Source organism: Oreochromis aureus, linkage group 7 (genome assembly GCF_013358895.1).
Source record: "Oreochromis aureus strain Israel breed Guangdong linkage group 7, ZZ_aureus, whole genome shotgun sequence".
Taxonomy (NCBI): domain Eukaryota; kingdom Metazoa; phylum Chordata; class Actinopteri; order Cichliformes; family Cichlidae; genus Oreochromis; species Oreochromis aureus.
Genome location: NC_052948.1, coordinates 39060939 through 39086014, shown reverse-complemented (window position 1 = coordinate 39086014; position 25076 = coordinate 39060939). Strand labels below are relative to the sequence as shown.

The window sequence follows — 25076 nt, the reverse complement described above, 5'->3', positions numbered from 1 at the left end:
ACGTATGGCGGGGGATGTGCACCTGGTGTCACCCGTAAAGGCAATATGACAAGCAGATATAGCTGCTAAATAAACCTTAATTGTCGAAAATGAAAGGCCCTTATCCAGCAGCTCCTGCAGGAATGTCAAAACATCCACAATAGAGCACTGAAATGGGAGAGTGTGGCGGTCCTGGCACCATTGCTCGAAGGCTCGCCATTTGTAAGCGTACAAGCCTCTAGTAGATGAGGCCCTAGCGCTCTGGATTGTTGCTATCACACTGGGTGGCAAACCCTTAGCAATCAAGTTTAGCCTCTCAGCAGGTAAGCATGAAGGCGCCACAGATCTGGGCGCGGATGAAACACTTCTCCTCCCGCCTGAGAGAGGAGATCCCTGCGGAGAGGAAGCTGCCAAGGACTCGCTGCTAGCAGGCTGATTATCTCTGCATACCACGACGTTGTGGGCCACCAAGGGGCCACTAGAATCAGAGAGAGGGAATGCCGACGCACTCTCTCTAGAACTGGAGATATCATTTCCACTGGGGGAAATGCTTACAGGAGCACGTCTGGCCATTGGTGCGCTAGTGCGTCCAAGCCCAAGGGTGCCAGGTTCAGGTGGCCCGGGACATGGGTGGCTCTCAGAGACAGAAAATGAACACTGCACCATAACAGCAGAGAGAGAGACAGCTTCAACAGGGGAAGAGAGCGTGTTCCTCCCTGCCTGTTTATGTAAGACACCACTGTTGAATTGTCCGTCCTGACTAAGACATGCTGGCCCTCCAGGACTGGACGGAAATGCTTTAGAGCTAAGAACACTGCTAACAGCTCTAAGTGGTTGATGTGCAGCTGGCGCTGAGCTGCGGACCAGATCCCTCTCACTGATGCACCCTTGCACAGCGCTCCCCACTCTCTTAGGGAAGCATCTGTGGACACCACCTTGCAAAACAACACCCTCCCAATCCGAGAGCCCTGATGCAGCAGCCTGGGCTCCCTCCAAGGACGGAAAGCTAGCATGCAAGACGCAGTTACCGGTAGCCTCCTCCGGAGGTGACGCGATGCACACAGGCGGTGAGAGAGAGTCCAGCATTGAAACGCTCTCATTTTTAACAGTCCAAGTGGCACTACGGCGATCATAGATGCCATCATGCCCAACAAGCGTATTATCGTCTGGAAATGCAGTCTGCATCCCAGCTGAAACTGAGCGAGGCAGCGATGAAACGCGGCCACTCTGTGCTCCGACAAACGTGCGCAGCTGGAAAGTGAGCATATTTTCAAACCGAGGAAAGAAATCTGCTGATGGGATTAGCGAGCTCTTTTGAAAGTTCACAGAGAACCCCAGTGTCTGAATGTGTGACAGAACCAGTGACAGCTGTGTCTCCGCCTGCTCTCTGGAGCAAGCTACGACAGCCCAGTCGTCTAGGTAGGTAGGCTAAGATGCGGATGCCTCACTCTCTCTGAGGTGCGCCAGCGCTGCTTCGGCACATTTCGTAAAGGTGCGAGGAGTGAGCGACAGCCTGAACGGCAGCACTACGTATTCGTAGGCTACGCCCTCGAATGCAAACCTCAGAAACTGCCTGTGTTTCGGGTGTATAGCCACATGAAAATAAGCATCTGTTAGATCGATTGTCACAAACCAATCTCCCGGGCCGACAGCATTCAAGAGCTGTCTGAGTGTTAGCATCTTGAACCTGTACGTTCGTAGATACGTGTTCAAGACTCGCAGGTTGAGGATGGGACGAAGCCCTCCCCCTCTTTTCGGAACAACAAAATAGCGGCTGTACCAACCTTTGTCTGTCTCCGAAGCGGGGACCACTCCTATTGCTCTTTTCTGCAATAGTGCCTTTATTTCCTCTCTGAGTATCATGGCCGCCTCGGTGTTGACAGTCGTGTTTATGACTCTTTGGAAACGAGGCGACTTGACCCGGAACTGCAACCGGTAACCCATGGCAACGGTTCGCAGCACCCACGGAGAGGGTGCGCAAGCGCGCCACTGAGGGAAGTGAGCAGCCAGCCGGCTGACCTGCAGCACCGTCGGCGGGGCGTTGTCGCCCCCCAGTGTGTCTGCAGGGGACTGCATCACCTGCCTGACCTGGCTCATTCTGCCCGCAGGCTGAGCATTTGTGATTGTTTGAGAATAAACAACACTCTTTATTGATTGTAACATGGGAACATGTACATTCATACATTTTGTTGGAGGCACCTTTTCTGGGGCACAACAATGAAAAACAGCGGGAACACTTGATGTGGTCACCTGAACATTTAACACACCTGAACAGGGAGTTACCTGAGGCATTTTGTGTGCAGGGGTTTTGTGCTTGGGAGACAGTGTTAGGAAAGTGCAGCGCCTTCTGGGGCTGACAACCTGAACAGAACTTAAGTGGCACCTCTTGGGCGGCAACAGAGGGGAAAAGCAGCGTCTCCCTGCTGCTGGACCCCTTCTCCACTCGAAACCACAGCTAGGAGGGCTGAGGCTTCTTCTTCCTGGGCGTCGGGTCCTGCCGGGGGCCCGAGGGTGGGCCTTTGCTCCAGGCCAACTGGCGTGGAGCTCGGGCCGGAGGATGTGCTCTCGCTGGCGGCACACCCACTTCAGCAGTGGGCGCCGGTCTCTTGCCAGTCGACAGAGGAGCGGCGGGCCTGTGAGAGCTAGCTGCGGGCTTGGGCTTGGGCTGACGTCTGGGGATGATGTCGCGCAGAGCTTCCGTCTGCTTCTTCCTCAGATCGAATCTAGCCTGAATGGCTTCAAGTGAATGTCCGAATAACCCAGCCACAGACACTGGTGCGTCCAGATATACAGCTCTGTCCCTATCCGGGACGTCAGAGAGGGTCAGCCACAGGTGCCTCTGCGCCACTACTGTCGAAGCCATCCCTCTGCCCAGGGAGAGTGCTGCACAACGAGACGCACGGAGGATGTAATCTGTGGCGACTCTGACCTCGTTAAGAAGAGGTGCCAAAGGGCTGTCATCAGGAACCAGCGATCCGAGCTCTGCCAGGCACATTGCCTGGTACGTCTGGAGCATGGTGACGGAGCTCATGGCGCGAGCAGTGCCGGCCTGAGCCCAATAAATCTTCTCCAGCTGTGAAGCAAAGAATCTGCAGTGCTTGGACGGAAGAGTTGCGGGGCCACCGACACCATGCTTATGGGATGGGGCCAGATAAGCAGCCAGAGACGGCTCCACAGGGGGTGGGTTAGCTAAGCCAGGCCCCTCGACGCCATCCAACTCCATGTACTGTGCATAGCCGGGCACAATGACGCGGGCAGACAGAGGTTTGTCCCATGATGCTGTTAGCTCGCAGAGAAAGTCTGGGAACATGGGAAGGCAGTTTTTGGCCGTTGCGGGCTCCGGTGGGAGGAAAAAACCCGCGAACTGCGACGGCTTCTGAGCTGGCGGAGGAGAGGGCCAGTCCACCTGCAGCTTCTCAGCAGCGCAGTGAAACTGGGAAAAAAGAGAGGTGTCATCGTGGCCGACCGGCGCAGCAGCGGCGGCACATTGGGCTGACAATGAGCTCTCCAGCTCATCCTCCGACAAACCATGGATGTCCAGGCCGATGTCCAGCACGTCATCGTCTTCCTGGGGAGCGCTGGCGGGCTTCAACCCAGGCTGAAGCCCGTCAGCACTCCTGCATGGTTCCGGCTCGTCATTGGCTAACCCGTCAACATATTCCACGTGGTCAGCCCAGCTAATTGCGTTGACATCGACTGGAAAATCCTCGTCTTCGGACTCAGACGAAGCCGGGGCTCCAGACTCGGAAAGGAGAGGAACATGCCATGCGACAGCCGAGCGTCCCAGCACTTTTTCCACAAACGTCACCTGTCTTTCCAGGGTCGAGCGCCTGAGCTGGTGACAAAATGCACAGGCTTCGGGCTCCGTCAACGCTCTCCTAGCGTGGACGATCCCGAGGCAGACAGGGCAGGCATCGTGCTGGTCGCTGTCGTGCAAACAGAAACCACATCCCTGAGGACAGGGGCGAACAGAAGATTTCTGCTTTGCTCGCGTCGGTTTGGAGTCCATTCCAAAACGCAAAGCGAAAGGCTGCACAGGAAAACTTGAAATTAGCGCTCCGCGGGCAGCCTACACACCAACTGGGCGGTGGAGGCTAACACCAACAGGGGCAGTTAAGCTAAGTTCAAGTCGGCAGACAACAGAGCTAACTAGCAGCAGCTAGCTAGCCCAACTCAGCAGAGGTGTTCTCAGCGAGGTGAAGAGCGTAAGAACTGAGGGATGACTGTGATGACAGCGGCTATATGTGCAGGCGGGGCCGTGCGCGTGTCATCACATGTCATCTGCCTTAAAGGCGTAAATAAAGGTTTCTTCAGCCAGGACACGCGAGGGCGTGATATCCCATACTTATGTGTTGTACCGAGTGAATCGACTGAAAGGGAACGGCGTTTTCGTCTGAAAACACTCCGCGTCCACACTAGCGTTTTCAGTCATTTTCACAGAGTTGAAACAACCAAAAACGCTTACGTTCCAGTCCTGCGCATGCGCAAAAGCGAGTGAGAATTAAAGAATTTGAAGAAAAGCTATCTGGAGCATGTACAAACTGATATTAATCTTTTTTAGGGCTGTCAAAATTGAGAGCAATCAAAACAACTGCTGTATAATGCACTCCGCTATCTTTGTTTAATTGGTCACATGACTGCATCACATGACTAAAATGCATCATCGTTTTAGAAAGTCTGCGTTTTCCAGTGTCCACACTGCGACGGGACAGCTCCGTTTTGAAATGTATGCGTTTTCAAGAGCGTTTCCAAAACGTTGCGTTTTTCCTTGAGGAAAACGCCATCTCAGTGTGGACGGGAGGCCAAAACGGAGAGAAAACTATGTGTTTTCAAATGAAAACGCATTAGTGTGGACGTAGCCTTAGGCACATAGACATGGTCAAGAGAATCTTTTGGAGTTAAAACCAAGCATCAGAATGGCAAAACAAGGTGATTTAAGTGATTCTGAGCGTTTGTCTGAGTATTTGAGAAACTATTGGCAGTTCTCTGGGTCAAAATGCATTTTTGATGTCGGAGGAGACCAGGCTGCTTTGAGCTGATTGGAAGGTAGCAGTAACTAATTTTTACAACTGAGTTATGCAGAAGAGCATCTGTGAAAGCACAAGTAGTCAGACTTTGAAGCACATGGTACACAACAGCAGAAGACCAAACTGGGTGTCACTCCTGTCAGCTAAGAACAGGAAACTGAGGATACAGTGGACCCAGGATCACCAAAATTGGACAACAGAACGGTCTGACGAGTCTCAATTTCTGGTGTAACATTTGGATGATGGGGACAGAATCTGGCGTAAACATAAAAACATGGATCCATCCATCCTTATATGAATGGCTCAGCCTTATGATGATAGTATAATGGTGTGGGGGATATTTTTTGGCACCTGTGTGATATTATCAGATCAGTATGGACCAAAATGTGTTTCCAGCACCTTGTTTAATCTATGTGATGAAGATTTAAGGCATGTTGGCAGTAATTGTTGGTTGTGAGCTCAGGTTTTATGATCAAAACCCAAACTCAATCAAGCATTCGATTTATTCTATAGTATATTAATTTTTCAGAACAGCAGGAACAGAAAAAAAATGAGGAAATATTTGAGAATGAGTTGTGTTGATTTTGTTGAATAGAATAAGCCCAAAAACATTTGGGCAGTGACACCATTTTCAAGATTTCAAGCTTTGAACAATTTGTTTTTCCAGGAGTTTCAAAAACTTTATACAAAGTCTCTCGATTTTCATAGTTTCAAAATAACCTGATTGTTAATAAAATGTAGAATATGAATAAAATATATATTTTCTCTTGAGGAACCAATGAATTAATCCACCAGTCACCCACTCTTTAAACTGTGTTCCTGTGTGCTAACCAGATTTTCACATTTATTTCATGCTTTTCGTGTTTTGTAGAATTCGTGATCTGCTCAAGAGGCTAATAAAAAAATAAAAAATAAAAAACTTCTGAAGAGAAGGTTAATGTGGAATTTAGTGCCAGCAGGATTTCAATTTATCTCCTGTAAAATACGATGCCGGGATAGTAGAAGAAACCTGCACAAAGGTAGCAGCGTTACCCACTGTGAACAGACACAGTAATATTGATATTATAAGGTTTGTTAGCATTATTTGCAATTATCCGGAAGATTACAGTGTGTTTTTATTGCTAATCCAAAATTCCACATACCATTTTTTTCAGTTCCTTTGTATGTCAGTTTCCCACATCATGTTCACATAACATTTCTGTTGGATCAATCACGGAGCAATTAGGCTACGTTCACACTGCAGGTCTTAATGCTCAATTCCGATTTTTTGATCAAATCCGATTTTTTTGTCTGCTTGTTCACACTACAAATAAAATGCGACAGCAAACGCGCTCTAGTGTGAACGCTCAAAGCGGCCCGCATGCGCAAAAGATGATGTCACACACAACGCGCTGTGTTTAGACCCAGAGCAAACAATATTGTTTGACTTCGGACTTTACGTTTCCAAATTTTTGCTTTTAGTTATTTTGTTATTTACATAATAATGTAAATAACCTAATAATGATCCTTATTGCTGTTTTAGAGGAGCGGTGCTTCAAAGGATAGTTGCAGATTTCTGTCAGAATCTGCAGATTATACAGTACAAATAAAATGTTCACGTGTTCTTCCCAACAGTTTCACTGACATCTACACTGGATGGCCAGGAAGCGTTCGCGATGTCTTCTCGGGCGCTTCTCCGGCGCTGATAATTAGCGTCTGTCTTGTGTCAGTGACGTAAAAGACGGATTAATGCAACATGACCGTTCAAACAGCAGTCGCTTTCTAAAACATCGGATATGTATCGGATTCAGTACCACATACGAAAGTGACCCAGATCGGATTTGAAAATATCGGATTTGTGCCGTTCACACTGTCATACCATGATCGGATATGGGTCGCATAGGGTCAAAAAAATCGGATTTGATGCGCTTTCGCCTGCAGTGTGAACATAGCCTTAGAGACAGTTACAAGACTCGTGTATTTGGGGAGCATCTTTAGTTTTGTAACGATCATTAACTTAATTCTCAGGCAAAAAGAATTTAATTAGATAATATGAAATTAAGTAATAGCTGAGTTTTTATAATTGTTTTTACAGGACTTATAAATGCACAAAAACTCATGGAATTCTATCTAATGTGGAAACATCCCCGCTGTCGTACTAGAAAATTTAAAAATGATTATTTCTGTGAAACCTCTTGAAATCATTTAATCTTAAAAAAAAAAATCATGAATATATAAAAAATAGAATAAGATAACAAGAAATCCTGGTTGTTGTTGAGCTGCACCTTAATTTGACTTTGATTTATTTTAATCTTCCTTTTCCTCCGTGTGTCTCTGCAGTCCCTGTGTACAGCTCAGAATGTGAATTGCAGAGATCTGGAGGGACGGCACTCTACTCCTCTTCACTTCGCTGCCGGCTACAACAGAGTGTCAGTGGTGGAGTATCTCCTGCACCATGGGGCAGACGTGCACGCCAAGGACAAAGGGTGAGACACTCGTGTTGGGGTGTGACTTTGGTGTGATTTTGAGCCAAGTTTGTTTATGGCACCCATCAGAGAGTCTTGGAATAAAGTTGTGGAGTAAAATGACTGTCTCCATCTGCAGCGGTCTGGTTCCCCTTCATAACGCCTGTTCGTACGGTCACTTTGAGGTGGCCGAGCTGCTGGTCAGACACGGAGCCTCGGTCAACGTGGCAGACTTGTGGAAGTTTACGCCGCTCCATGAAGCTGCAGCAAAGGGCAAATACGAGATCTGCAAACTGCTGCTTAAGGTTTGGCTCTTTCTTAACACCATGTTGTAGTTCCTATATATTTAAAGCAGACACAGTTTAAGATAAGACGGCTCAGTGTTTTTGCACGAAGTTAACAGTTTGAATTAGAGGAGGAAAATCACCTCCAGAACCACCAAGCGTGGTAAGATCTTCATTGGATCTCATTGGATGTCAGGTTTCTGATATTTATGGCCCATGTGAAAAGAAATCCAACTCTCTGAGCCCAAATGCAACATCAACAGACCCGCTGAGAGAACTAAATGTTCAGGAGTGTTTATCCAGTGAATGGTCGTTGGCACAAGTGTAAAACGGCTTGCCCTCAAGTTGCAATAATCACACGAGTGCCACAGCTCTCTCCATCACTGTCTCCCATGGGTATGTCTGAATGAAGCCATGAGCCATTAATTTCTTAATGACCGAATGCCACTTCTTTGACACATACCATGTCTGAGAAGGGCCTAATTGTGCCATTTGCTGTGACCTCACATTGCCCCTTTTCATACTGAAGCCTGTGGGATAGAAATATTTAATTTTTGATGCAGCTTTAATGTTCTGTAAACAAGCACTTTATCCTTTTTTTTTTCTCCAGACAAGTTCACCAAACAGTGTTTACAAGACGCGGTGAGCCGGGGCTCAGCGAAACTCAGAAATCAGTCATGTCTATGGAAGCAAGAGCTGGCAATGAAATGATAACACATCTGTTACTAATGCAATTAATGGCATCTGGTGCTGTGAATGCCTTGTGAATAATGGGTGTAAGTCAGCATGTACGAATCAACGTTATGGAGCCGAGGTTTTTCCGGGATTGGCATTTGGAAAATTGGGTGCAAACACTCACTGAAAGGTATGGCTTGTGCTCTGTGCGAGTTTTGAGCCCGGTCGGGATCAACTCCGACCAATCCGATTACAAAGCTGAAAATATCTGTTGTGTAACACTGAATTGTCACATCTCTTTGAGGCTAAATGAATCCTGTGAAATGTTGCCGTTTCACAGCTGAATGCATTTTTGTTTTTCCTATCACAAACACCTCCAGACGAGGTTACGTCACCGCTTTGCCGTTGCCATATGGGGCAGCATAAATTATTAGATGAACACAGTTGAATTCACACACACACACACACACACACACACGGTAAACGCAACACACGGAAAAGCAAGAGAAATTCATTACTTTATTCATAATTACATATTGACTGTTTAAAGTAGCTTGTAACAGATGTACTTAGGAATATTAAAGGATGATTAAAAATAAATACATGGAAAAGAAAACAATGAATTATGAGATAAACGTCCTACACAGCTTGTACAAGGTAGTGACACAGTTGTGTGAGCAAACAGCAGCGTAAAACACAAAAGAAGTGTAAGATTGGCGTGGTCAGGCTGTGAAACTAATACACAGCAGTGTTCACTGAAAACTTTGGGACTAAGAGGTGCGACAGTGCAGCAGAAGTATCAGTGATGGTGGAGGGGAGTGGCTGTTGTGTGGAGTATTAGGGAAGGTGACAGCTCTGGGGAGAAATTAGCTTCTTGATCTGGCTGTGCAGGAGTACAGAGAGGTGCAGAGCAAATATGCACTGCCTGGTGCAGTGTGAGTAATGGTGAATGATTTCCTTCCTAGGGGCGGTGGCGTTTATCGGTTTGCATTATATTGAATAAACTGACCTCGCTTGTGATAAAAACTTGTTTAAGTAGTTAATCTAACAAAAAAAGGGCCAAATTATCTGGTTCCAGAAGAATGAGCGCTTCTCCATATATCAGTTTATGAAATGTTTTTGTGTTTGGTGTCCAGCAAAACAAGCAATGAAAAAAAAAAAGATGTGATTACTTTTACCACCGAGCAATAATTGTAAATACTAAGGAAAAACATATGAGAAGCGGCACTTTACTTTCCCAGGCTTTGGGGAGCAAACAATTTGATCCTATCTCAGCTGCATAATCTGCAGACTTAAGCCATGTATGAGAAGGAGAGAAGACCCAGAACGCTTCCCTGTGGTGCTCCTTTTGTTTGAAATTAGGGAAAGCAGAGGATTGAGTTCTTAGCCACTAGCTGGTCACTCTGTGGTGTGCTGATTAAGAGTCCAAACCAGTCTACAGTCTTGTGTTTTTAGGGCCAAATTATGGAGACTGCTTTGCTCAGAAAACTGTGATAATGCTGAAGTATTCTTACACACTGATAGTATGTCACAGTAGTTCAGACCTTTAGCAGTTCACAGCTTCACTTGACTGAGGATGAGTTGCGAATTAAATGAAAAACCTTGGGCCAGCAGGTCAGGGGGCAGAGCCATCAATAGAGAGTTTTTGATGATTTCCAGCCAGCCCAATGTTTACTGCACCTCATTCCTCTGCTCTCACCTCACACTGCTCCTTACTAATGAGGGCAAAATGGCAAAAAAATAGCATGAAAGAAGAAAGTGAGGGAAAAAAGGCAATAATTGAGCTACAGGTTACACAATACAGAAAGAAATTCTACATCACACACCAGTTGAACACTTTCAGTGTTCTTCAATGTCATTATTGGAATTGTGAGTTGAGATTTGAAGCTGTCCTGAGCTTAAAGCACAAAGAAACTTTATGCTGTTTTCACTCAATTTTCCATCTGCTGTGGAGCTCTAACTCCAGGTAAAGATGTTTAAGACCAGCGCTGCTGCAGTTGATCAGCACATGTCCAGGAACACCATCTGCTTCAGCAGCTTTATTTGTGTTCAGCCACCATAAGGTTTTCTTTTGTCTTCGTGGGAGTTTATTAGAAGTGATTGTTCTTCTTTGTCTGGTGTAAATTCAGTGATGGAGGCTTTTTTTCTTTCTTCAGCAGAGATGTTTTGTTGGTGTGTTTTTTTCCCTGCTATATATTAAAGTGAGGTTTTCTTTGCGGCTTGTTAAAGGCTGTTGCTTTTATTGTTAGACTCATTATTAGATATGCAGCACCAAATGAAATGCTTTCCTCACTTGTAAGTGTGAAGCCTCGCGCAGACTCGTGTGCAGACAAATCCCAGTCAGCTCAAAAAGCAAATGGAGTTCAGAGATACAGCATCTCCCTCAGGCCACACTTCTTTTTTTTCCCCTGATCTCATGGTTGGTCTTTGGCTTTGGAGGCAGAGGTTAGAGACACACAAACGGATGATTGATTGTAGGAGGTTCGTATTGTTTTTCCCACTGTGGTTAGAAACATTCTCATAGTGGTGAATTTCAGCATGTTGTTGCGTTTCTTGTTGACACACGTTAGTACTCTCGATTCTCCCTTTAACACACTTGTGCACATAAGTAACACAGTGTTCCCGCACTTTGGTGTTAATCTGCCGGGGCCTCGGGATGTGATTGTTCTCTGTTGCGGAGTTCAACGCTAGATTTTTCCTTTGTCTTCTCTGTTTGTTGTTAACTTTCTATTATCCTCCTTTTGTGTAGGATTTGTGCTCAAATTAAAACTCCGCTGCATCCGCTCCCTGTACCCAGATAGTTTCTGAGGAATGGGTCTTGTAAGACATGCAAAATGCACATTAGCATCATCGTTGTTGGTGTGAGAGGATAATGAATTTCAGCTCAATTTAAGTATAATCTGCCTCATTAGCACTTGGCATGCAGTTTGTGAACTCGAGTGAGTTATGATCTGTCTGAATGTCTGATGCTAATATGCAACATCATTTTGGAAAAGACCAACTGTCAATCAGGCTGTGACATTTTTATGCTTGGAGTTTCCTTTGATGATATTCAAGTTCTTTAAGGATGTCCTCTTGTTCAGTCGTGATTGCTTTTTGTAATAAACCAAGTATTTGTAGCCTCGGGTCACATTTCTGAAGCTGTAGAGCTGTTCCTCTGACCTTGGGTTGTTCATGGGATTTTAAGTCAGAATGTGAAAGCACCAAAAAATATCCCTCCACACAATTAAATCACCAGCCTGAACTGTTGATATAAGAATGGATGGATTTCTGCTTTGATGTTGTATATGCCAAATTCTGATCCTACAGTCTTAATGTCACAGAAGAAATTGAGACTTATCTGATCAGGCAGTCTTGTTTCTTCCTCTATCATCCAATTTTGGTAAAACTGTGCCAACCATAGCCTCAGTTTTGGCCTCAACTGTCAGGAGTCACTTGCATTGAAGGTTCAACGCTCCTCTGCATACTTTAGTTGTAATGAATGGTTATTTTGGGTGAATGTTGCCTTTTATGCCAGCTCAAAGCAGTCTGGCCATTTTCCTCTGAACTCTGGTATCGACAAGGCATTTCCGTCCGGGTAATTGACTGGATATTTTCTATTTTTGGACCATTCACTGTAAACCATAGAGATGGTTGTTAAAGAGAAAAATCCCAGTGGGTCAGCAGTTTCTGAAATATTCAGACCAGTCTGTCTGGCACCAACACCCATGACACGCTCAAAATCACCTTTCTTCCCCACTCTGATGCTGGATTGAACCTCAGCAGGTCGTCGTAACCATGTGTACATGCCTAAATGTAGTGAGTAGCTGCCATGTGATTGGCTGATTAGCTATTTGGGGTACTGGGTAGTATAATAATTGGTTGGAAAGTTCAGTGACAATGATGTTAAATAACAAGGCAAAGAAACACAGATAAGAATCACAGACAGTAGCTGCAGACGACAGTTTCTGTTGTTCTTTCAGAGTTAATTTCACTTCACTTAAAAGAAGCTCTTTGTCTTTTCTGACTTGTGTGATGTGCACAGCCAAGCTAAAGGACCAGCAGCAACAGGAGCTTGTTGGTTATTCCACATATTTTTGACACTGCCCCCAGGTGACAGCAGACAGCTTTAACATGGGTCTACAAAGACTAGCAAGCAGGTTCCTGCCAGGAGCTTTTGGTGGCTTAATTGAGCCAAGCCTTCATTTATTCAGTCCCTTTATAAACTACGAAAAAAAAAAATCTTCTAAATGTTCCTGTAGCTACACAATATAGTTAATATTTCATACAAATCCCGACATATATTGGATGCCATAATTACAGTTTTACCTTCAAGGACTTGTAATAATGTAGCCAGCAACATTTTACTTTAAAAAAATGCTCAGTTGATTTCATTCGATGTCCCAATCTAAGCCTGTTAGCAGACTACACAGCGGCGATCAACTTGTTAAAATCACACCTGCTAAAAATGAGCTTGTTTTTAGTCATTTTTGAGAACACTGGAGCTTCACTAAGCTGCTAGTATAGCATTTCATTTGTAAGCAGATACGAAAAATTGTAAATTGCATTTCCTATGAGAAAGATAAGGGTTCACGAAAGGTCTGGCGTTGTCGACTATCTTTTTTCCTTTTTTGTTTCTATGTAAATGTCCCCAATTATTTCTAGTCTAATTTTCCTGAGAGTGTGAGTGAGTGACAGCAGTGAAGAGATAATGGAAATTGAGGAGCAGGAGAGAAAAAAAAAAATCATGAGAGGGAAAGGTTCAGACTACTTTGAATAGAGGGATAGAGAGCCATGAGAGAGATTTCTATAAAGGACAGTTTCAGACCAGCAGTGGATACCCAGGGGAGTGGTCCCACAACATCCAATTTTAATGAGCGGATTTCAAAACTTACAATGAAATGACAAGTTGAGCCGCAACCTAGGAGACAGCTGAGCGATGAAAATGTCTGCTTTCCCCTCGTCCCCCGGGGTATGTGGTGTTTTCCACTTCACTGGGTGTCCTGTCCTCACCTCTCTCTACCTCCCTTTCGTTTCCACCTCCTCTCTTCTGCTCTCCGGTGAATTACCTTCATCCATCCTCTTCTCACTCGTCACTTGTCGTCATTTCTTACTCGTCTAAGTGAAACGCTTCCAGCGGGTTCAGATTATTCAGCGTGTGGAGGACTGTTTCTTCTTGTTTGTTTAATGTCCATGTAAAAGAAAAGTATCTAATCAGTATAGCAGTATTCAGTCTTTTAATTGTGGTGTTGTCATGAGACTTAAATCCTCTACATCTCTTATCTGTTTTGCTGTCTTTGTTGTGAGCTTTAACAGCTTTTTATTGGAGATGGATCAGATTTTTCCATTTATTTACCCGTCAAACAAACAAGTTTTTTTTTTTCAGTGTTTTCTTGAATAATCAGGGTATGCTTAAAAAAAGTAAATTTCACCAGTCAGTGCATTTCATTGATAATCGCAGATCAGTTGTCCTCTGATGATGATGGGGTGGGGGAGTTGTCTGCACTCAGTGTCATGGCAACCAAGCGTACGTTATAAATATCTTCATCCTTAGCTGTGAGTTTGCCCAGATACAATGTGACAAATTAATATCTCCGTTCCAAACATGCTGCTCATTTCCTTAGAAATCACTTGCCAGAACGAATTAAAGGGCGAGCGTGCACTGTATTAAAATGGCCTGTCATTGATTAACCACACAGCCTCCAACATTCATCCTGCCCCCGACTGCAGCCGCCGTCTTGTTTAATGATGTCGGCGTGCACTTCCACACACTGGATAAATATCTCTAGAACATATCTGCCCGTATTTTTCCCCATCTTTCTTTTCCTTGTGTAACTCCCCCTTTTATGGCCTCCTCTCTCCAGCATGGAGCAGACCCCACTAAGAAGAACAGGGACGGCAACACGCCTCTGGACCTGGTGAAGGACGGGGACACAGACATCCAGGACCTGCTCAGAGGAGACGCCGCGCTGCTGGACGCTGCTAAGAAAGGCTGCCTGGCTAGGGTTCAAAAGTTATGCAGCCCCGACAACATTAACTGTCGGGACACGCAGGGACGCAACTCGACTCCGCTGCACCTTGCAGGTAAAAAAGCCGCCCACACACACATTTTTTTTTTAAACCTTTTTATCTATAATTACGTCTTAATTTTATCGGTAGAGCAAAACACCACATTTTGATAGCACGACTAGCTCGAGCAGTTGACCTAGAATGACCTCGTAATTACATTACTCACGTAATACGGTTTTTAAAGTCTTGATAGCAAAGACAGCGTTTGTCCCCTTAATGGTAGACAAACTATTATGTATATATTCAAGGTGTGCAATCATTGTGACATCAGTTTCAGAGATAACGGCTGATACACCATCCTGCTAAAGCCCCTCATGGGGATAAACACACGCACAAATGCCTAATGAGATTCTCGCTGATCTAATCATCCATAAATTTACATTAAAAATTCACCTTTTAGTACAAACCACAGACGATGTCCTGAATTATGAAAACGCATTATAGACGCAAACTCAAGGCTGAAAATGAGCATTTAGTTTTGTTTAACTCTTTTACAATATGGGTCATAATTTAGAGGTTGCTTTTATCCTGCTTTTGTTCAATTTGGTGCCCTAAAATGTGCATAATTGTGTCAGGAAAGTTTAAAGACCAAAAACTGCTTCCTGTTTCTCCTGCGAATTTCCACACGTACTCCTCCTTTCTATTATGGATTTTTTTGTGTCTTAATATATATATATAACACACTTCTTCTGCGTGATGATGCAGTATATTTAAATAGAAGAGGTTTTGCTGCATGACTGGCACTTCAGAAGTTAAGAAACTGCTGGAAAGGTCTGAATAAATCTGACCACTTAGACACACGCCCACGCACCCTCTGTGTTGATGTACTTTCTTGTAAAAGGAAAAGATGATTATATGTGCCGTCCCGCTGCCGTGAACGTAGGCTGACATTCACTCCGTCTTTATCATTATTTTGTCTTCTCTCATTAGCTGACTGCATTTTTATATCTTCCTCTGTTTCTCCTCACTCATCTTTCTTTCTGTCCTGCTGCGTGGAATCCGTCGCCTGTGGTGCTCTGTAGCCGGCTATAACAACTTGGAGGTAGCCGAGTACCTGCTGGAGCATGGAGCCGATGTGAATGCGCAGGACAAAGGAGGGCTGATACCGTTACACAATGCCGCTTCATATGGGGTAAGACACAAACGCGACGCTTGCCTTTTTTGCTACCTGTTCATATTTTCTTTAAAAAGTCTCTTATTTCCTTTAACATTCAAATTAATCACTTAAATACTTGAGGCCAGCTGTATATTTATAGTGCATTTGTTTATTTTTTTTATTTATTGTATTCGACTTTAGAGTAGCAAGACTTGAAACTCATACTTGAAGCGCAAAACTGATGAAAATGAATCAAGTTAATTTTTGCATAAAAATGATTGAAAACCTTTATCATAAACTTTTTTAGAATATCATTCCTGGATAAAGGTATAAATGTCTGATGAACATAGATAGATAGATAATAAATAACCACACTTGCGCATTTTAATCAATAAAACAGCTCAGTTGCTTATAATCTTTCTATATGCTTCCCTTCACTATATTGTTTTACATACACTAAATTTAAAATACACTATTATTACAATACTTCATTTACTATATGATGTTATTGTGATTTTTAACATTTTTTTTCAATATGCTCAGTATTGCATATATTGCAGTTTATTACCTTTTTTTCAACTGCATATTATGTCCTCAATGCAGTTAAGTCAAAATCATCCCCAAGAGATTGTTGTAAAGTTTGACAAATATGCATATTTTGGATGTTTAAAAAATGTGTAGCACACAGTGTGTGATATTTTACTATGACGTTGGATCTTACTTACCTAAACAACAATAATAATGACTATCATATGTAACATGGGGGGGATAGTCGACTGTTGAAGGTTTACATATTTCCTTTTTCCCTTCATCTTTGGTCGTCCCTGGGTGGCACAGCGCTCGTAGCTTGTCAGCAGTCTTCTGCTAAAAGAGTCATGAAACACATGTTTGCATGAAAGCTTGATGAGCTCTGCCTTTTGGAAACGCACACACAAACAGTTATACATACTCAAGCGTCCCTGACTGTTATTGCAAAACAAGCTACATTCTGTTTGACACCAAGACACGAGCCGTAGACAGACGACGAGGGAATGAGGGAGACGAGCGGGAAAAGCAGGAGAGGGAGGACCGGAGGGAAAAGAAAAATCATGACAGATTTAATAATTCACACGCTTTCTGTTTCACACAATCTTGCAATCCGTTTTTACATGGGGTTTTTTTTTTCCCTGATCATAATTTTGTAGCACTCATTCAGCAACACTTCACACATTTGCTCTTGTTAAATGCTTTTATTCGTGCTGCCTTCGCCTCCCCCAGACACCTCCTCACTCATCTGCTCTCATTTTCTGCCGTTTTAATTTCTCTCCTCCGCTTTCCTGTTTCTTCTTCTTTATGTCTCCCCGCTACTTCCTCTCCTCTGTCCAGCACGTGGACATAGCTGCTCTGCTGATCAAGTACAACACGTGTGTCAATGCAACCGACAAGTGGGCATTTACTCCCCTGCACGAAGCGGCCCAGAAAGGGCGGACTCAGCTCTGCGCGCTGTTGCTCGCCCATGGAGCCGATCCCACTATGAAGAACCAGGAGGGGCAGACGCCACTGGACTTGGCCACGGTATGAAAGGATTTCTTGTGAAACTTTTTTTGGTATCTGTCCTAATTTCTTCCCATGACAGTCTTCATACTTATGAGTCAGCACATTGGCTTAAACAGACGTTCAGATGGTTATGGTTAACTATTCAGAGTTGAGTGCCATAAGGAGAGTTTGCAGAAGTTTCGATGGTGGAACAGACAGCTTTCTAACTCCTCACACCCTAATGAGGTTTCCTAATGAGCTTCCTTACGCGGTTCCTTGTTTGACTGTAGGTACCAAAGTTTGAGAGCCTGCTTTGGAAAACAGCACATCACTGCTGCTGACATCTACAGGCTTGTAACTCTGCTAGAGATAAGAGGAAACAGAGGCATTTGCTGCTCCTCTCACACTGTGCATTTAGTTTATTTATCGACCATCAGATGAAGCCATAAATGGATACAGCAGTCCCAGGAAAAGCCTGGAAAATTTGGCTTGCTTTGATGAAGCTTCATGACAGTTTGATCCTGTAATGAAAACGTCACACGTGCCATTTTCTAGTTTAGTCCAGATTAGCTTTGGGATAACTTCACAAAGCGTAGCCTCTGACCATGATTGAGTTAAGCTTCTTAGTCATTTTCAAGGCATTACACAAAAAAATACAAACACAAGTGCCCTTAAAACAAGAAAGTGCATATTTCAGTCAGAAGAAAAGAAAAGACAGTGTCTTATACTCAAAAATAAAATGATAGATTTGCCAAAAAATCCAGAAAACGTGTTGCACTACAGTGATTTGCTTCAGAAACACAACCTGGTGTGATCTGCAGATAATGTGTTCAAAAAATACAAACAAACATACAAAACTAATTCAGAGGTTTCCATATGTTGTCTCTTTGTTGCAGGCTGATGACATCAGAGCACTTTTGATTGATGCCATGCCACCAGACGCCCTGCCAAGTTGTTTAAAACCACAGGCCACTGTGGTGAGTGTCTGCACACAGTATAGGCACAGATGCTGTCTCTGTGTTGAATCAGAGACAGCACGATTCATATCAGTTTTTAATCTTAAGCTCAATGTAAAGAAAAATGTGCTTTGATTTAAACTTAAACGAAACACCGACCGGACCAGATGTGTGAACATTTTTACGTTTCCATATTTAAACAGACGTCTCGCTGAGAGAAGTCTACATTCGAGAGCTGCGTACAAATTTATGTTGTCACATAATTACCAAAATGTGCAAAATCTAGGTTCTGTTTACAAATCAGTTAACCAAACATTAATTACCAAACCCAGACAAGGTCAGTGCACAGCGTTTAAATAGAAGCTGATTAACTAAAAAAGTGAGCAACGTGAAGGGTGATCAGAGAGGGCATCCTCCGCCAATTTCAGTTGCTCTGGATCTGCACCAAAAATTAATGAGTTCTTCTTGTGCCCATTGCTCCACCCCACGAATGAGTGTTATGACAGAAAAGCAAGTTTCACCTCAGCTGTCATGGCAGAGGAACAGGGAAGGGTATCATCTCTGCCCAACCCGCTCTCGGAAACGCTTTTTCTTAAATCATTATTTTTAGTTTGTAGATGAGCCTTTTTTTTTCCTCTGCTAATTACGCCACTGCAAAACACGTTACATATATAAATACTGATTTAAAAAAAGATACAATTCTATTCTTTTATCCACTTTTTCATACTGTGCAGGAGCCCTAAAGAGATAAAAGTAACTGACATGTTACTCAAGGTGACCCAAAGTGCATTAGAGGCAGGCACATTCACAGTCCAGGTCTCCAAAAATCCTGGTTTCATAACACATGAAAAACTGAAAGGTGTGTTTCGTTGCCTGTCTTGAGTAATTATAGTGGAAAGTAAAAAGCACAGTGATTAAGTGTTCATTAAAATGTGGTCATTAAGAAGCTGTCTCGTATATAAGCTGTCTTTATAGTTAGAAGTATTGGTATCTGTATTGGAATAAGCAATATATTTCCTTGGTATCAGATCAATACCAAAATTTGTAGTATCTCACAGCACTAAACTGAAGACCAGGCTTTCTTTATATTGGCTGGCTCAAGAAACCCTAAAGCCCCAGTCAGAGATGGCAGGTATCACAATGATGGTTATCGACTTTCTCTGTTAAACTCACTTTTTGTTTCAGGCTCTGTACTCACGTTGAAAAGGGATGTTTCACATGTTATATGAGAATCCTCATGCATAAAATAATTCCTTTGAGTACTGCCTGCTCTGGTCAGAGACGTTATCAATAATGATAAAATGGTGATTAAAAAAATAAAAATATAACAATAAATAAGAGAAATTATCCATGGTGAAGAGTGCTAAAATGTTAAACAAGCATTTTGGTTCCAGTTAATTATGTTAATGTCAAAGTGTGTCCCAGTGCAGCTTTTTTCCCCCTTTATAGCTGCTATATTTACAGGACAGTTAAAGCTCTGAAGCCTTACTGTCCCACAGCCAAACAAAGGAGATGTGAAAACCACTTTATTTTTCCATCATCAAAATGAAATTATTCTTACTGATTGAACAGGTGTTTGTGTGTGTGTGTGTGTGTGTGTGTGTGTGTGTGTGTGTGTGTGTGTGTGTGTGTGTGTGTGTGTGTGTAACTGCTATTCCAGAGGTGTAAAACAGACTTAGCAACTTGCTTCTTTACTTAGAATCAATTATAAAAATTTATACATGTTATGCATCACATGCACATTCCACTCACAATGCAACTAACAGTTTGCTCGGCTGTAACTTCATGATATAAATAAAAGAATCGGTGAAAATGAGGCACTTCCAGCTGAATTTAAAGCGTAACCTGGAACATAAGCTGCTCCCAGACAGATTATGGGTTTAAGTTACCATGGTGATTTAGCCAGGTAAAAGAGAGCCACAAAAAAATTGACATGTCTCGCTAACATGTTCACACTACACCGCTCTGAAGTTTCTGATGAATGGTCCCCTAGGTAACCTGACCTCACAGTTAGTTTGATTACCATACACCATAACTGCAAGCCCTTGTGAAACCCTACATCGTAACCTTGCATGCATCTCCTTTGAAATGTATCTGCACATCAAGACAATCAACATCCATCGTCGCTTGAAGTGGCTGAATGTCACTGATTTTCTATGGTGTCTGGTTGCCGTGTCGCTACCTTTGTCAATTCACCTCAAGAGATGAAAGCTCAAACACTCAAAATCGGTGACTAAAGAAAATTTCTACAAAGTCTTACTAACTCAAAGCAAACCTTCGCCTTTTTACTTTTAGGTAAGTGCCAATGTGGTGAGCACAGGAGCGACAGGGGGTGTGGTCATCTCTCCGTCTCCATCTCCTTCGTGCCTGTCAGCGGCCAGCAGCATAGACAACCTGGCCGCTCCTCTGAGTGACATCACGGTGGCCGGGGCCACCGGTCCCGCAGATGGAGCGACTGGCTCCGACAGGAAAGAAGGAGAAGGTGGGTGGACGCGCAAGAGTGTCCGAGTCATGCGCTCATGTTGTAGCACGAGTCAAAACTTGTGAAAACCCTGCTGACATCACTTTGTCTCTGCAGCTCTACTTGACATGACCATCAACCAGTTCTTAAAGAGCCTGGGGCTGGAACACCTCCGAGACATCTTTCAGCGGGAACAGGTACACAAACAGCATTTCTGATGTGTCAGACTTTAAAAGCGTGAAATAGGAGGAAAAAGAAGGAGGAAGAGAGGCTGCCGTAAATCCAGTCCTGTTTCTAAGCAAAACAACTTCGTTGGTCTCCCTCTTTTTGTTGTTGTTACTTGTTGTGTGTGGATCTAAGGATGGCAGGATCTGTCTGCATCCTGTGGTCCACCACTATGGTCCTGACTGTAGTATCACAATTGACATATCATATTAATGTAGCTGTGGACCAAGGATTGCTACATACAGCACCACTTTAATCTTATGTGGGCCGAACAAGTGAAACTCCCCTTTCTGTCAGTCTTGATATAAGAAAAAGAAGCCAAATTTCAACAGTATGTCTCACTTTTTTTTATCATGACAAAGAAAGCCCCTGTAGTAAATGAAAGATATCTTTCAGGATGACTTTTTGGGCTTATGGTATAAGAACCTAAATGTGTAAAATAATCTATCATTTAATTACTTTAGTGGAGTATGAATGGTCACAGGCGAGGTCTTTATCAGTAGGAAAAGCTGTAAAATGTGTGAAAATACAGTTAAAAGTCCAAAATGTCCTCCTTCATTTTCCAAATCCATTCAAGGGGCCAGATTGGAGTCGTTGCCAGGCCGATCTTGGCTCCCGGGCCTTATTTTTGACACCCCTGCTGTAGACATAATGAGCTGTGATTTTTTTCTTTTCTTTTAAGTAGCTCAATCAAAATTTTAATTTGTCCAGTAATTTTGGCGTCTGTAATTGTTTGATTTATGGTTGCGTATCTTGCAGACCTTCCCATCAGCATTGCGTTTTATTAGCCAGTCAATTAGCAAACACCACAAACATCTGCTTAGCACGTCGGCTTTAGCATTCAGCTCAGAGCATTACCAAATTTGCAAATCTTGGTGCTGAAAACTGGGGAAAACGGGCAGATGTATAGAGAGTGAAGAACACAAAGGGAGGCGAAGATCTCCACAGAAGACAGAGAAGAAGGTAAATCAAGACAAAGGGGAAGAAAGAGAGAAAGGTGCTTGAATGGATGAAGATAAAAGAAAAGAGAAGCAGAGACAGAACAGTGAAGGAGATGAAAGAGGTCACAGAACGAGGAGAAAACAGACAGTGAAATAAAGTAACACTGAAAGGTGACAGCTGGTAAAAGGCAGGGTGGAAGCATTGTGGGAGATTCTGTGTGCAGTTACCCTCCTAAAGGGAAACAAGCCTTCATTAATATTCAAATTGAAAGTGATGCAGAGTGATGTAAGATTCAGCTGTGTCTACGTTTCTACTTCAGAATGACATGAACAAGAACTCAGAGGTGTGACAAAGAAACAAACATTGCTTCAGCTGACCTGTCACTCGTTATGGGCGCCTTTAATTTATCTGCAGACTTTGCACTTTGCTGCCGTTCAGTGTTCTTGATGAATCGCAGAATAATGGTTTGAACTTTGCACTCTTCGAAGCTTCTTCCTTGTCAAGCCTCACTGTTAACTAGCTTGATGTAAAGGAAGAGGAGGTTTGCCCAGGGCCTTAATAATGTCTGAGGTCAACCCCTTAAAGAATAAAAATAGATGTGAAGCTCTCACGCAAGAAGCAGTTTGAATTCTAGTGTTTTTCAAACAGTTTTTTTAATTTCACCAGTTTTTGGTGCTTTCTTCAAATTGTTTTATTCTGTTAGGGAGATCTGCAAAAGTCAAACGCTATAGTTTACCCCTCCGCGTTGTGACAGGTTTCTGCTTAGCTTATTTCTCCTCGGTGCATGTCGCAGTAAACTCCCAGCAGACTACTCAAGCTGTGATGATTTACACCTGTATCAGTGATCAAGGCAGCGCGGAGGGAAAGTTATCTCTGCCTCAAGGATGAATCTCATTTCTGCTCGCCCTGAACAAATTCAGGAGAGCGGCGATGACTTCGCCGTCGTCAATTTGCATATCAACAGGCTTGATTACTGCCATCCATTCATTGACCTTTTCTTTGTGCGGCTGCTGTTTTTCATGAATATTTGTCAGACCTATTTTCTCCGCGGTACATCTTAGATCACTGAACTCATCACTCTTTACAGCGGACCCGCATGACCTGCTGTCACTATCGACACATGACTTTCTGTTAAATACATTAATGCATTCTTAAATCAATTTTTTAATGACTGTATAACTAGAGATAATGGGAAAAATAACAAGTGCACTCTTTTTTCTTCTGTTTTTTTGCCATTTCTGGGCAGATTTCACTGGATGTGCTGGCAGACATGGGTCACGAGGAGCTGAAGGAGATCGGCATCAACGCCTACGGTCACAGACACAAACTCATCAAGGGCATCGAGAGACTGCTGGGAGGCCAGCAAGGTCAGTCTACTCGAAGAAACCAAAGCACACTGAGTGTAACTGAGTGGAAAAGCATTCAAAGGGGGGGGTGTTAATAAAACTTGCCAATAAATATTTAAAACAATCAGTTATACGTATTTCACAATCAATAACATTATATTCTACTAATGTTCAGATATGTTATCCAGGAAATGTGACTCATATTTTATATCTACATGTCAAACACTTGGATTAGATACAAGTAGTTTGTGCCTTGTTGTCTTACACTAATGAAGGCTTCTCCTATCACAGAGGTTAGCAGTGATTCGTGATACCTGCTCAAGAGTGTTTTTGACTCGACAAGATGTTGTGAAGTAGTTTTTCCTAACCATGAAAGTAACTCTGATCATCCACTTTAGTTATCGTCTCCTAAGCTCTTTGCTATCTCACTGATAGGTTTACATTTGTTTTTTCAACCTAATGATGCGCTCCTTCACTTGCATCAGCACCTCTTTGGACTTCATCAGTTTCTGGAATCAACACTTGAAATCAACTCAGGATTTTTTATTTGATTAATATGTCATTAACTAACATGAAACCATGAAACTGATTGTCAGTCAAGTCGAGTCTCTGTGTGTAAAAATGACTGTCGTTCCTGAACAATATCATTTATATAATTTTCCTTTACCTTTTTAATTATAATTTAGTTGAATTAAACATCTTGATCTCTATTGCAAATATTTGCTCGTAGGTGCAAACCCTTACCTGACGTTCCACTGCTCCAGCCAGGGCACCATGTTGATCGACCTGGCACCGGATGACAAGGAATTCCAGTCTGTGGAGGAGGAGGTACGCAAACGCCCCTTTAAACACACGTAACCTACACTTGACGCTGACCGCATTTAAATTCATAGCACCTTTCTTTTTTTCTTTTTTTTAACCTTACCACCTGCATGAATTTCTTTCAGTGTGAAACAACATTTATTCATTTGCTTGAACAGTAATTTCAACCATGTGCCTAAAGACACATCACGCGGTGTCACAGCAGCCAGCTGAACAAGAGGTTTCATATCTGTGGAGCTGCTCCACTGACTGCATTGCTCTCGTAATTGAGAAGCCGTGATTGAACGAGACAGCCGATATCAGTGTGAATGAGCTGAAATTAATGAGAACCGTCACATGTTAAAAGAAATTTAACAGGTAATTTCATCTGTAATTCTTCCTCAAGAACTTGAAAAATGACAGTCATGAAGTCTGGACTGATTTTTTCTTTTTTTAAAATACCAGAATAAAAGCAGATGAAATATTTTTACCTACAATTATTTTGCACACCTGTATTTTTGCTGTATTATGCCACATTTCCCCACAGGCATCGTGAAGGCATCTACTCTTGATTGAATGAGCTGCTGCTTTCATCTCACACTTTATAGTTATTTTAACTTTCAGAGCATTTTAGAAATCTGATGGAAAAAAAAGTTTAGTGTTTATGATGATTCATTGTTGTTATGTTTGATGATTTCCTCCTCAGCTACAGAGCACGATCAGAGAGCACCGCGACGGAGGCAACGCAGGCGGGGTCTTCAGCCGGTACAACATCATTAAGGTATGACCTAAAAAACACACATCACACTGTACAAATACAGAAATAAGTTATTTTTATTTTCTTCCCTCCTTTAAAGCAAAAAACGAAAAAGCAATCTGGACATAAATTAAGCACTGGCCAATTTTATGTGTGCTGTTTCCCTCCCCTCCTTCCTCTGACTGCAGATTCAGAAGGTTGTGAATAAGAAGCTGCGGGAAAGATACACACACAGACAAAAGGAAATTGCAGATGAGAATCACAACCACCACAACGAGCGCATGCTCTTTCACGGTAAATAAACACTGTGCATGTGGTAAAATATGAAAGCATACTGAGCTTCCTTATATATACAATACAGGTATAGTCCTGCTGATTTACAGAGATTTAGCACCTTTTTTTATGCTGAAATGCTCTGACAAACATTTGCACTCCTGTAATGAATATTTGTGAAAACGAATACATTTGACTCATGCACCAAACATCTGAAAAGGAATTAACTCTTCCAACAAACACAGCT

General features: G+C 43.0%; 1 protein-coding gene across 2 annotated transcripts in view; it reads left to right on the top strand.

The window, feature by feature from the left end:
• Nucleotides 1-25076, top strand: part of tnksa (tankyrase, TRF1-interacting ankyrin-related ADP-ribose polymerase a) — a 109138-nt gene that overhangs the window by 76878 nt on the left and 7184 nt on the right. Inside the window, exons 15-26 of one of the 2 annotated variants that reach the window (XR_005613788.1) lie at nt 7326-7471; nt 7590-7755; nt 14253-14472; nt 15480-15589; nt 16919-17107; nt 17965-18045; nt 20320-20506; nt 20603-20682; nt 22899-23019; nt 23729-23826; nt 23979-24177; nt 24506-24580. Coding sequence is in view for 1 of the 2 variants with exons in the window: in XM_039614868.1 (XP_039470802.1) it covers nt 7326-7471; nt 7590-7755; nt 14253-14472; nt 15480-15589; nt 16919-17107; nt 17965-18045; nt 20320-20506; nt 20603-20682; nt 22899-23019; nt 23729-23826; nt 24506-24580; nt 24745-24850 (1579 nt within the window). In the remaining variant the exon portion in view is untranslated. Of the gene's footprint in view, nt 1-7325; nt 7472-7589; nt 7756-14252; nt 14473-15479; nt 15590-16918; nt 17108-17964; nt 18046-20319; nt 20507-20602; nt 20683-22898; nt 23020-23728; nt 23827-23978; nt 24178-24505; nt 24581-24744; nt 24851-25076 lie in introns of those variants that run through there. The other variant, XM_039614868.1, reaches the window with a different exon arrangement.